We start from the raw sequence: 13,240 nt of genomic DNA, 5'->3' as shown, positions 1-13,240 counted from the left end.
ATGTGTCTTCACCTGATCATTTGGAAAATTTACCAGTGTGGTTTTGGACGACTGTTCTAGCAGTAACGAGATTTTCATTTGCTTCTTTAATGCATTTAACACATATCTGCTCAAGGTATGCTATGTACCAGAGCTTTTGGTTAATACTTAGGTTATATATACCCTGAAAATATAGTAAGTCCTATATATATATGTGTGTGTGTGTGTGTGTGTTGCAGTGTTATTATTATCATTATTCCTATTAGCAATAGCATACAGATGAAGAAATAACTGGATAAAAGGGCAAGGAGCAGTTAAGTAAATAATTATATATCGCTATGTATCTAAAGACTATCAATGAAATGAGAGCAAGGGCATAAACTAATCTGCCTCATTCTTTCCACTGACAGAAATGAATTAACATTCCTACTAATTATATAATATTAGTTGGAATGCTCTTCAAAGCTTCAAAGTCTTGCATAACACAATATGCCTCAACTACTGTGATTTAGAACATCTGACATGCATGGTTTCCAAAAGTCTACAGATGGAGAGAGACAACTGTGCCATGTCTGAGCTCACTCCATGGTCTCTCACTGTGGGACCCAGGTTAAGGGACACTTGGGATGACCTTTGCTTTGGGTGACGGCAGGAGCTCAAAAAAGGCAACTCAAACAATCCAAGTACTTTCTAAAGCTTTTGATTGGAAGTATCATAGAAGATTTCTTTCTGAAACCACTGGTTAAGGCAAGTTACACAGTCAAACCCAATGTCAGTAGTGTGAAGGCATATCCTCTTCCTCTAGTGAAGCCATGGCAACCACAGGAAAGGAAGGAAGCACTGAAAGCAGATCATACGATCTGCCTAACTAGTAGAGGGAGCACTGGTGACGCAGTGATTACACATTGGGCTGACAACTGCAAGGTCACCAGCCTCTCTGAGTGAGAAAGATGAGGTTTTCTACGCCCATTAAAAGTTACAGTCTTGGAAACTCACCAGGGCCATTCTACCCTGTCCTATAGGGTCACTATAAGTTGGCGTTGACTCATTGGTGATGAGTAGGAGTGAGTAATGACTGTATTCTATTAACCAAACTTCTATTAGCACACATGAAGATTGTTTCAAAATGTTTACTATCACACAATATTGAATTGAATCATATATATGTAATTGCCCATATGGGATGCATATATATTTGTGTGTCTCTTCACACATGAATATACACCGATGTAATATATATAGCCATCATAGTCTTCCAGCAAGAAAGTTTTATAAAAGGAAGAGGATCATCAAATTATAACCAATTTTAATGGGATTTCTAAATTGCACTTCAAAATTTATACTCATTCATTCCTCCAGTACTTATCTATACTTATATCATTTAAATAGGTTCAGGAAGAGATTCTCATAAGATGCTACACTGCAAAGAGGCACAGTTGAACAGATGATAAGGATAAAGGAGATCAACAATTGAGTTGTCACCTGGAAACAATGACGGGGGATGTTGACTAGACCCAAGAAATATGAACTCAGAGGAAACAGTCCAGTCCAGAAGGGAAAAAGTGGCTATGAAAGATGCTTTCTAGCAAATGAAAACAAGAGCCAGTCAACTAATCCAAAATTGGTACATTTCTTCATTATCATTTTATATTATATGTGCCAGGGACTTCTTTACCACGGAAGAACTTGTTAACCTATTGCAGTCAATGACAGAGAGACCGTAACTTCTCAAACTCAAATTATGGTGAAAATTCACGCAGACATAACAACTCATAACAACAAACAACATCTTCTAGCACAGCATTACACAATGTTGACAAGATTTTAGCTACTCATGTTCTATAATAGAAAGTTTGTCCAGACAGATATATCAGCCTGTATTTGAAGCTTCTGCCCTATATCCTCAGAGGTCCCTCTCACCTTTTACTTTTGATCTGACATCTATAAGAACTGAAGAATTCACTTTTTGATAGGCAATTTGGTTCTTGGCCCAGGCTCCCATGCTCAGCAATAATTGGTTATCTAAAAAGTATCCAATATTATTTTGAATTCCATACCTCAGCTATAGTGTCAAGCAGAGGAAAACAAAACAAATGAATTTAAGTTATTCCTGAATGACATAGGCAATCAATGTTAGAAAAACACCAAGTTGGGGAGTTGTGGCAGTGCTTAATTCTGGAGTATCTATAACTCTGGACCCTATATTAGTCCCCACAAGCACCAAAAAACCCAAAACAACCCAAGTCTACTTCTATCAAATCAATTCCGGAATAAATGCAGACTTCCAGAAAGATGGCGATGGAGGGACACGTACCAGAGGGACTCCGCAGAATCCAGCCCAGGAAAGTTGCTAGAGGGAAATTCAACACTGCTGGAATGCAGGAGGTTCATCATAAAGATAAGTAGGCAGAGACCCATGGGGTTTTGAGGGGCTTGGGGCTTTAGGCTTACCTCATTGGAAGTCGGCTGGGGTTTGACATTGGCCCTGCCACTGTCTCTGCCAGAGCCGGATCATTTGGAGCCCATAGGGATAGTTGGTCTCAACACAGCCACAGTTTGGCCCCGCCTGCCTCAGGGGAGGGACAGGACCCTTGCAGCTCCAGGGGCAGGGATTGAGGTTCAGCTGCATTGTTGCTTCTATTTACATCTCTGCTTTCTGTCCCCCACGATCTTTGAGGGCTGCACAGGGGCTTTTTCTCAGCTCAGCTGCGACTTGCCACCGCTGCCTCGGAGGAGGGGCTAAACCCTTACAGCTCCATGGGCAGGGAGTGGGATTCAGCTACATAGTTGCTTTTGTTTCCCTCTCTTTCCGTGCCATCTAAACGGTCTTACTTTTAAATTTATTTCTTCCTCTTTCTCTCTTTCCTGTTCTCTCACACTCCTCTTCTGAAATCCAGATCACTCCCCTTAGCCTAGGGCATTTATGCCTGCACTTACACCCAGCTAGGTGAGCTCCACCCTGTGTAGTTAGACCAAGGCTAGAGAATGCCATGTTTCCCTCCAGGGGATACTCTGCCCAACTTCTCACAGGGAATTCCTGCCTATGTACCTGGGTGCATAAGGCAGCTTGGCCAACACTCATCAACATTCCAAGCTGTTGCCAGAACCTCTGCCCAACCTCTGCAACACCAAAGAAGGCAACCCACCAGCCTTCTGGGGGCACTCCCCTGATAGGGAAGCTATAGGAGGATAAAGTGGTAGGTTAAACCCATAGTAAAATTAGCTGTAGGCAGTTCGAAGAAGCATTATTACAAGTCTCCAAGAGAGAGGCAGTGCTCTTCGACACCCTGGTAAATGGCACCTGGACCCTCTAAAACAACTCAACGCAAACAGCCATCAGCCCAAACTACGTCCAAAAAAAGGCGGGGGGGAACAAAAGGCAAAGGCAGAAGATGTCCTGAACATAACAACATACATAGAAGAAGCAGACATTGAGATGCCACACAAAGAAATTCTCAGAATACTGCTTGGAGTCATACAGGATATGAGGGCAAAAATACAGAAAAAGGATGAAATGATAGAGGAGATAAAGGCTATACACCAAAGGGAAATACAGGAGCTTAGTGAGGAGGTAACAAAAACCAGTAGTAGAAACACGGATCTTCATAATCAACTGGAGGAAACAGAGAACCACATCAGTGACTTGGAGGACAGCCAAGCAGACTTTAATAAACGTGAACAAAAATCTAATAAGATCATCAGAGGAGCTGAAGAAAACCTAAGAACTATGTCTGATGCTATGAAGCAGATCAACATTAGAATCATTGGCTTACTGGAGGAAGACACAACAAAGAAGTCATCTGCAACAATAGTGAGAGAATTCCTGGGGAAAGCTCCCGAAGCTTAATGAATGAACACCAGGCAACCATTCAGGAGGCTGAAAGAACACCAACTAGACTGAATCCCAAGAAGAAATTACCAAGGCACATAATAGTTAAACTATCCAAGTTTGAGGAAAAGGAGAAAATCATGAGAGTAGCTAGGGAAAAACAAGCAATCACATAAAAAGGTTCCCAAATAAGATATGCTCAGACATATCAGCAGAAACTATGAAGAAGAGGAGAGAGTGGAATAACATCTTCCAAAAATTGAAGGAAAACAACACAAACCCAAGAATACTCTATCCAGCCAAATTATAGACCAAGATCGATGGAGAAGTAAGTCTTCCAAGACAAGCAAAAACTCAAAGAATACCTTAGAAAAATCCAGTCTTACAAAAGATCCTTGCCGACCCAGTATGGGCAGAAGAACAACACTCACCAAGCATAAATAAGAGACCGCCACATAGAACAACTTCATCCAGAGGGCAACAAAGAGAAAACAGGTCCCAAGATAGCATTGGTTTAAGGATGGAAAGAAGTGAAGAATGATACACACACATGCGCAACACACTAATGAGAAAGGAAAGTAGGAAATCTCCCAACACAAAAGGTGTAAGATGACATCACAGAGTCTGCAGATGGAGATAATAACCCTGAGTATCAATGGCCTGAAATCAGTCATTAAAAGACTGAGATTAGCTTAGAAAACACAACCCATCAATCTGCTGCTTTCAGGCGACACATCTCAAGGCTACAGACAGAAATAGGCTGAGAATCAAAGGCTGGAGAAAGGCATAACAAGCAAACAGCAATTGAAAAAAAAGCAGGGGTTGCAATCCTAATCTGAGATAAAATTTACCTCAAAGTGCAAACCATGAAAAGAGAAAAGGAGGGACACTATATAATGCTCAAGGGAATGGTAGACAAAGAACCACTAAGCATTGTAAACATATATTCCCTGAATGAGAGACCTGCTGAATATATCAACTACAAAAGATTCAAAAAGCAATCATAGTCTCAACAATTATAGTGGGTGACTTCAACTCACCACTCTCTGAGAAATAGATCACAGGGAAAAACTCAACAAGGATGCTAAAGATCTAAACACCACAATTAGACAATTTGACCTAATAGATATTTACAGAGCTTTTCATCCAAATATAAAAAATTCACATTTTTTTCAAGCCCACATGGCACATATTCGAAGATAGACCACATGCTGGGGCATAAGGCGAATCTATCTAAATTTAAGCACATTGAAATCATACAGACCTCTCTCTCTGACGACACTGCCATATGGCTGGAAATCAACAAAAGGAAGACAAAGAAAACAAGAGCAAACAATTGGAGGATGAATAACTCTCTACTGCAAAAGAAGTGTGAACTGGCGCAGATCAGGGATAAAATTAGGAAATTTCTAGAAACCAACGAGAATGAGCACACAATGTACTAAAACTTATGGGACACAGCAAAGGCAGTCATCAGAGGAAGTTTCATAGCAATACATGCACACCTGAGAAATGGAGAGTCATGATTGATATGCTGGCACAAAATTTACAACTAGAGCAGAGTCAGCAGGACAATCCTACAACAAGCAAAAGAAAGGAAATTATAAAAATCAGAGCTGAGATTCAGGAGAGGGAAAATAAGAAAATTATGGAAAAAATTAACACTGCTAAAAGTTGATTCTTTGGAAGGACAAACAGAATCGATAGACCACTGGCAAACCTAACCAAAGACAGTAGGGGGGGGGAACATATTTCAATAGCAAGAGTGAGGGATGAAAGAGGGGACAATACACAGACCCTAATGAAATCAAAAGGATACTTACACAGTACTACGAAGGATTGTACCTCCAAATTAAACAATTTGGAAGATATGGACAAATTCTTGGAAAAACTTTCTCCCTAGAATATCCTCGGTGGACGTCAAGAATCTCAATAGACCCATAGCAATAGTAGAAATAGAAAAGGTTATCAAGGGATTACCAACAAAAAATCTCCTGGACTAGATGGCTTCGCTGGGGAATTATACCAAGCATTTAGGAAAAAAATAACACCAATCCTACACAAACTCTTCCAGAACATAGAAAAAGATGGCAAACTTCCGATCTCCTTCTGTGAGGCTAGTATAACTCTGATACCCAAACTGGGCAAGGATCTCACAAGAATAGAGAACTCAGACCAATATCCCCAATGAACATCGATGCAAAAAATCCTTAACAAAATATTGGCCAGTAGAATACAAAAGTATATAAAACAAATAATTCACCATGACAAAGTGGAATAAATACCAGGGATGCAGGGATGGTTCAAAATATGAAAGACCATTAGTATTATTCTTCACATTGACATGAAAAACTATAAAAACAACATGATAATATCTATAGATGCAGAAAAAGCATTTGACAACATCCAACACCAATTCCTGTTTAAGAACCTTGAGAAGATAGGAATGGAAGGAAAGTTCCTCAAGATAATACAAGCTATATATGAAAAACCAGCAGCCAACGTGGTAGTCAAAGGAGAAAAGACTAACACAATCCCACTGAAAAAGGGGACCAGACAAGGATGCCACTTGTCCCCACTCTTATTTAATCTCGTGCTGGAGGCTTTAGCTGACAGCACAAGGCAAAGAAGAGACATCAAAGGTATTCGTCTGGGGAAGGAAGAGGTGAAACCATCCTTATTTGCAGATGATATGATTTTATATATGGAAAATCCCAAAAGTTCCACAAGAGGAGTACTGGAAGCAATATAGGAGTTTGGAAGAGTAGCAGGATACAATCAACAAACAGAAGTCCACTGGACTGTTATAGATATCTGATAAGACCACAGAAAAAGAGATCCAAAAGGTGGTACCCTTCACAATTGCCAAATACAAATTGAAATATCTAGGGATATACCTGACTAAAAGAACAAAAGATTTATACAGGGAAAACTATAGAACACTATTTCAAGAAACCAAGAGTGACCTCAACAAATGAAAGACTATCCCATGCTCAGATTGGAAGACTCAATATAGTCAAGATGTCAGTTCTGCCAAAGGCACTATATTAGTTTAATGCAATCCCGATACAATTACCGTCATCTTTCTTCAAAGAAATAGAAAAACTGATTACCAACTTCATATGGAGAGGAAAGAAACCCTGAATTAGTAGATAACTCCTCAGGAAGAAGGACACAGTGGGAGAGCTTGCTTTACCTGATTTTAGCACACAGTATACAGCCACAGTAGTAAAAAATGCATGGTATTGGTATAATGACAGATACTCACACCAGTGGAAAAGAACTGAAAACCTAGAAATAAAATCATCAGTATACAGACAACTGATCTTTAAGAAGGGCCTCCAAATTATCAAACGGGAAGCAGATGCCCTCTTTAACAAGTGGTGCTGAAGAAAATGGATATTTACCTGCAGAAAAATGAAGCAAGACCCTTATCTCACTCCATGCACAAGAATAAACTCAAGGTGGATCACAGACCTTGAAGTTAAACCCCAAACTATTAGGGCCATCAATGGGGAATAGGGACCAACTTGAGAACTTTGGTGCAGGGAAACACACAGGCTATCAGAAATAGGGAAGGACACAAACACAGAGGAGCCACAAATTGACAAATGGGATATACTGAAGATAAAACACCTGTGTACATCGAAAGAATTCACCAAGAGAGTAAAAGAGAGTCCACGGACTGGGGAAAATCTTTAGCAATGACACACCAGACAAAGGCCTTATTACTAAAATCTATAGTACTCTGCTAGCTTACAGAAAGAAAAAAACTAATTTCCCACTTGAGTCGTGGGCAAAGGACTTGAATGGAAGTTTCACAGGGGCAGAAATCTGAATGGACAACAAACATATGCGAAAATGTTCCCCATCTTTAGCCATAAGAGAAATGCAAATTAAAACAACAATTAGGTTCCAACTAACACCCTCAAAGGTAACCCAATTCAAAAAATCAGAAAGCAACAAGTGTTGGAGGGGCTGTGGGAAGACAGGGACTCTCATCCACTGCTGGTGGACTTGTAAGTATGTACAGCCACTATGGAAATCAATCTGGCGATATCTACAACAGATGGAAATCGAGTTACCATATGACCCAGCAATCCCCCTACTGGGCATATACCCCGAAGAGGCAAGAAACAAACCAAGGCCAGACATCTGTGCTTCAATGTTCATTGCAGCACAGTTTACAATTGCAAGGAGTTAGAAGCAACCCAAATTTCCATCAACCGACAATAGGATTAAAAAACTGTGGTATATACATACAATGGAGTACTACGCATCACTAAAAAGCAGTGATGAACATCTGAAGCACATTGCTGCATGGGAAGAACTGGAGGAAATCATGCTAAGCAAGGTAAGTCAGGCACAAAAGGACAAGTACAACATGAGTCCACTGAGGTAGTGTTAAAAAATGCAAAAGGGGCATAGGGAAAAAGGTACTGTATACAAACATTCTTGGGGTGAAGACCGTGTTGTATGGCAGGGACCAGATCAAATGCAGGGATGCACATGGTAGACAACTGGGTAGGAGGTGGGGAAAGGAATAGAAATGATGAAAATAAGGAAGAAATGGGTAGCGGGGCACGGGGTGCTAATCCACCCAAGGGGAAGGTGTTGTTTATGTCACCAAAGAGAAGGAGGGACCAGATTTCAACCCAGTGCCCCAAGGTGTGAATGCAACATTCCGGCGTGTAGTAGGGAACCAGTGGAGAGGTCTGCAGGGCTGGCCCTAGTACCAAATACTAAGTGGAGGCCTGCCCCTCCCCCCAATATAATTTATTTCAAAGGATGGCATTGAATCTGCAGCTCTGGGAGAGGGACATATCTGATCAGAGCACATGGGAGTAGATGAAGGGGGAAGAGGAGAGAGAGGAGCACATCCTGGCCCACCAGACCTTGAGGACGATGACCCCAATTAGAGCAGCCAGTCCACAAAGAGGACCACATGGCCAGCCCCACTATGAGACATGATGCCCCTCACTGACCCATGGCCCTGCCGGAGACAGCACCAAAGACACTGTGGGAATGGCGCCTGACCTGATCCTGACACTCCAAGGCAAAACACTGGAGGAGTGCAGCAGAACTTCAAGGGAATGGAACAGCAAGGTCCCCAGGGAATGCTGAAGGTGGACTTTGGGGCCAGGGCATGGTACCCCAACAGACTGGACCGGAAAACACTCCTAAAGGCCAACAAATGATCCTTGAACTATCTACAAGATTTTCTTTCTGGTTGTGTTTTGTTTTGTTCTTTGTCATAGTTTTGTTGTATATTTTTGCTTGGTTTTGCTCTGTCTTATTTTTGTGCATGCTATTATCTCCGCAGGTCTGTCTAAATTAGATACGTTGGAGGAGAAAACAATGGGACTGACAGTTCCCAGGGGAACATGGGATAGGGGGAGGTGAGGGGAAAGGAAGTGGTATTAACAAACCCAGGGACAAGGGAAAACAAGTGATCCAAATTAGTGGTGAGGTGGGAGTGAGAGGCCTGGTAGGGCATGATCAAGGGTAATGTAACGAAGAGGTATTGCTGAAACCCAGGTGGGGACTGAGCATAATAGTGGGACAGGGCAAAAGCCAAGGGAAATACAGGAAAGAGCTGGGAGACAAAGGACATTTATAGAAGTCTAGATAAAGACATGCACATATGCAAATATATTTATATATGAGGATGGGGAATAGATCTATGTGCACATATTTATAGGTTTAGTATTAAGGTGGCAGAAGGACATTGGGCCTCCATTCAAGTACTACCCTCAATGCAAGAATACTTCTATTAAATTGACATTCTATGATGCTCACTGTGCTGACACAACTGCTGAAGACAAAGTAGGTGAATAAGCAAATGTGGTGAAGAAAGCTGATGGTGCCCGGCTATCAAAAGATATACCGTCTGGGGTCTTAAAAGCTTGAGGATAAACAAGCGGCCATCTAGCTAAGAAACAACAAAACCCACATGAAATAACACACTGGTCTGTGTGATCATGAGGTGCCAAAGGGATCAGTTATCAGGCATCAAAGAACAAAAAATCATATCATTGGGTGCACACCTCCATGATATGATCGCTGAGGACAAATGGGTGCATAACAAATGTGGTGAAGAAAGCTGATGGTGGCTGGCTATCAAAAGGTGTAGTGTCTGGGGTCTTAAGGGCTTGAAGGTAAACAAGCGGCCATCTAGTTCAGTAGCAACAAAGCCCACATGGAAGAAGCGCACCAGCCTGTGCGATCACAAGGTGTCAAAGGGATCAGGTATAAGGCATCATCAGAACAAAAAAAATCTTCCCATAGTGAATGAGGTGGGGAATTCAGAGTGGAGACCCAAAGCCCATTTGTCAACCACTGGAGATCCCCTTGCAGAGGGTTCTAGGGGAAGAGATGAGCCAGTCAAGGTGCAATGTAGCCCTGATGAAAAAGACAACTTTCCTCTAGTTCCTAAATGCTACCCCCACCCCCACTATCATGATCTGAATTCTACCTTGCAAGTCTGGCTAGACCAGAGGATGTACATTGGTACAGATAGGAACTGGAAACACAGGGAATCTAGGGCGGATGACCCCTTCAGGACCAGTGGTGTGAGTGGCGATACTGGGATAGTAGAGGGAGAGTGGGTTGGAAAGGGGGAACCAATTACAAGGTTCTACATGTGACCTCCTCCTTGAGGGACGGACAACAGAAAAGTGGGTGAAGGGAGATGTTGGACAGGGCAAGATATGACAAAATAATAATTTATAAATTATCAAGGGCTCATGAGGGAGTGGGGAACAGGGAGGGAGGAGAAAAATGAGCTGATGCCAGGGGTTTAAGTAGAGAGCAAATGTTTTGAGAATGACGAGGGCAATGAATGTACAGATGTGCTTTACACAATTGATGTTTGTATGGATTGTGAAGAGTTGTATGAGCCCCTAATAAAACAAGTAAAAAAAAAATCAATGCCATCTTACATATTTTTTATTATTTGGATGCCCCAGCATCCAAAACCTTTCCTCATATTTCAATAGTTACCCATAAAATTTTTTTTGGCAGAACAACTTTATAGAAATTAAAAACATCTTATTGCTCTCCCCATTTCTTTGGTAGATGAAATATGAGTGACTGACCAAGGTTTCTGCAATTAAGATGTATCACCTCATCTATTTGAAATTGGCAATTCTCTCTAGAATTTGTCACATTCCATATTTTAGCATATGCCCCGTTGGTGGAGTTACAAGCTGTAGTGAAGAGAATCTGGTGGGTGGAATTGGGATCCTTACTAGACTGGTTTTATGTCTGATTTTGACTATAGTTCTAATATTTGACCATTTTTATTCCTGTCAATTTTCACTCTGGTTCCCTAGCATTCTTGACAATTCATGAACTATACAACATCCTGAAAATACATTTATTTTCTCCATAATCCAGGCAATATCAATTGATTTTGTCTGCATCTAAAAAGTGAGTAATAAAATGCCTAATTGAGAAAATGCTCATTGTGCCAATCAATTGATACAATGAATTTAATTGCAGGTCCATAGAACGGTGTCAACATGCTAGTGTTTTATACTAAGGTATGTTGGCTTCCTTTAAGAGAGAGAATATAATGAGAAAAGTTGCAATAAGTGCTCAGTTTAGATATTATTGGAATGTTCCAAAAGAAATTGCTTTACGAGGGGCAAAATATTCCCCGGGATCATACAGAAGGCTCCGAATTGCTTTGGTGCTTTAGCTAAAGAAAGAAGTCCATGGTCTGCTCCTCCATCTCTTGTAGGCTCTCTTGACATCCGCATTCCTCAGGCTATAGATGAAGGGGTTCAGCATGGGAGTCACCACTGTGTACATGACTGTCACAATTCGACCAGTGGCCACTGAATAGCTGGAAAGAGGTCGGAAGTAGACCCATGTAAGTGTGCCATAGAATATGGCCACCACAGTGAGGTGAGAGCCACATGTCGAAAAGGCTCTCCACTTGCCATTGGCTGAGGGGATTCGAAGGATGGCTGAGATGATACAAGCATAGGAGACAATGATGAAGGCCAAAGCTCCATTGATGACAATAACACCTTCAGTGTGAATCATCAGGGTATTGAGGTGAGTGCTGGAGCAGGAGATCTTCATCAGAGGGTAGAGGTCACAGAAGAAGTGGGGAATCCTGTTAGCATCACAAAAGACCAGTCTGCCCATTAGAAGGGTATGCAGCAGGGCATGAAGATGGGAGAGGACATGGCACACAACCACCATTTGTGCACACAGCATTTTGGTCAAGATCATAGAGTACTGGAAAGGGTGGCAAATGGCAATGTACCTGTCATAAGCCATCACAGCCAGAAGGAAGTTTTCCATGGCTGCAAAGCATATGAAGAAATAAGCCTGGGCTAGGCAGCCCATGTAAGAAATAGCCTTTGTAGTAGAAAAAACATTCTGTAGCATCTTGGGGACTGTGGTGGAGGTGAAGCAGATATCTGCCAAGGCCAAGTTACTGAGGAAGATGTACATGGGAGTGTGAAGGTGTGGAGCAGAAATAATCAGCGTGATTATGGCGAAGTTTCCCAAAATGTTGATTGCATACATGAACAGGAAAAGAAGGAAGAGTGGAATCTGCTCTTCTGGTCGAGTAGAAATGCCCAAGAGAACAAAATGGGATACACCGGTCCAGTTGGTTTTATCCATCTGTTGCCATAGAATAAAAAGGATAGTTTGTATTCTTCAGTGCTTCTCTAATGTTATTTCCACCATAAAGGCTAGAGTAGGCGCTATATGCAACGTACTAGTACACTTATGATCTATGTTCATGACACAACAAACCAATGATGCAGGGCTTAAAAATGCCATTGTACAGGAGAGGGAAATGAATGGAAGGCAGATAGTGACTTGTCTAAGAGCACAGAATTCACAATGTTGGGACAGCAATTCCAGAGGAAATGCCGCCTTTCCCACTAATTCCCAGGTGTCTCTGTTGGGAATCAATCTTTTTCTTCCCTCTACCCAGTCAATATTTAACCATGTTGGGCTGATCGCTTGACCGCTCTGATCAGAATCTTTCTCTCTAGAACACATGCATCCTATCTATCTCCCCAGAGCTGTAAGAAAGATTAACATTCTACGAAGCATTATCAAGTGCTGCTTCACCACTACCACCACCATTACCATTACCATCATCATCATCATCATCATCATCATCATCACTCCTCCTGGCTTCCTTCCACAATGTTTGAATGCTCCTCTTATACTCTTTGCCATCTTTTACTAAAGAATGTTTGTGTCTTCCTACCCTCCCAAATTGTAGACTATTTTAGAGCATTGCATGCGAGATTCTGAATATTTATTGCCTTCTGTCTCACCTACTAAGGATAACTTTTCCTCCTTTGTCAGCAGAATGAATTTTGATTTTCCTTGGAGCATCCGATCAAAAATAACCTTCTCAGTGATCATTTCCCCTTCTTGTAACACCATCCACCT

General features: G+C 41.6%; 1 protein-coding gene across 1 annotated transcript; it reads right to left on the bottom strand.

The window, feature by feature from the left end:
- Positions 1–11,506: 11,506 nt before the first annotated feature.
- Positions 11,507–12,451, bottom strand: LOC142458531 (olfactory receptor 1Q1-like). Its single transcript, XM_075559532.1, has one exon. The coding sequence runs from the start codon at positions 12,449–12,451 to the stop codon at positions 11,507–11,509; it is 945 nt and encodes a 314-aa protein (XP_075415647.1).
- Positions 12,452–13,240: the final 789 nt, after the last annotated feature.

The sequence above is a fragment of the Tenrec ecaudatus genome, chromosome 10 (genome assembly GCF_050624435.1).
Source record: "Tenrec ecaudatus isolate mTenEca1 chromosome 10, mTenEca1.hap1, whole genome shotgun sequence".
NCBI classification, from domain to species: domain Eukaryota; kingdom Metazoa; phylum Chordata; class Mammalia; order Afrosoricida; family Tenrecidae; genus Tenrec; species Tenrec ecaudatus.
The sequence above is the reverse complement of the archived record's forward strand: the minus strand, read 5'-3'. Positions and strand labels throughout refer to the sequence as shown.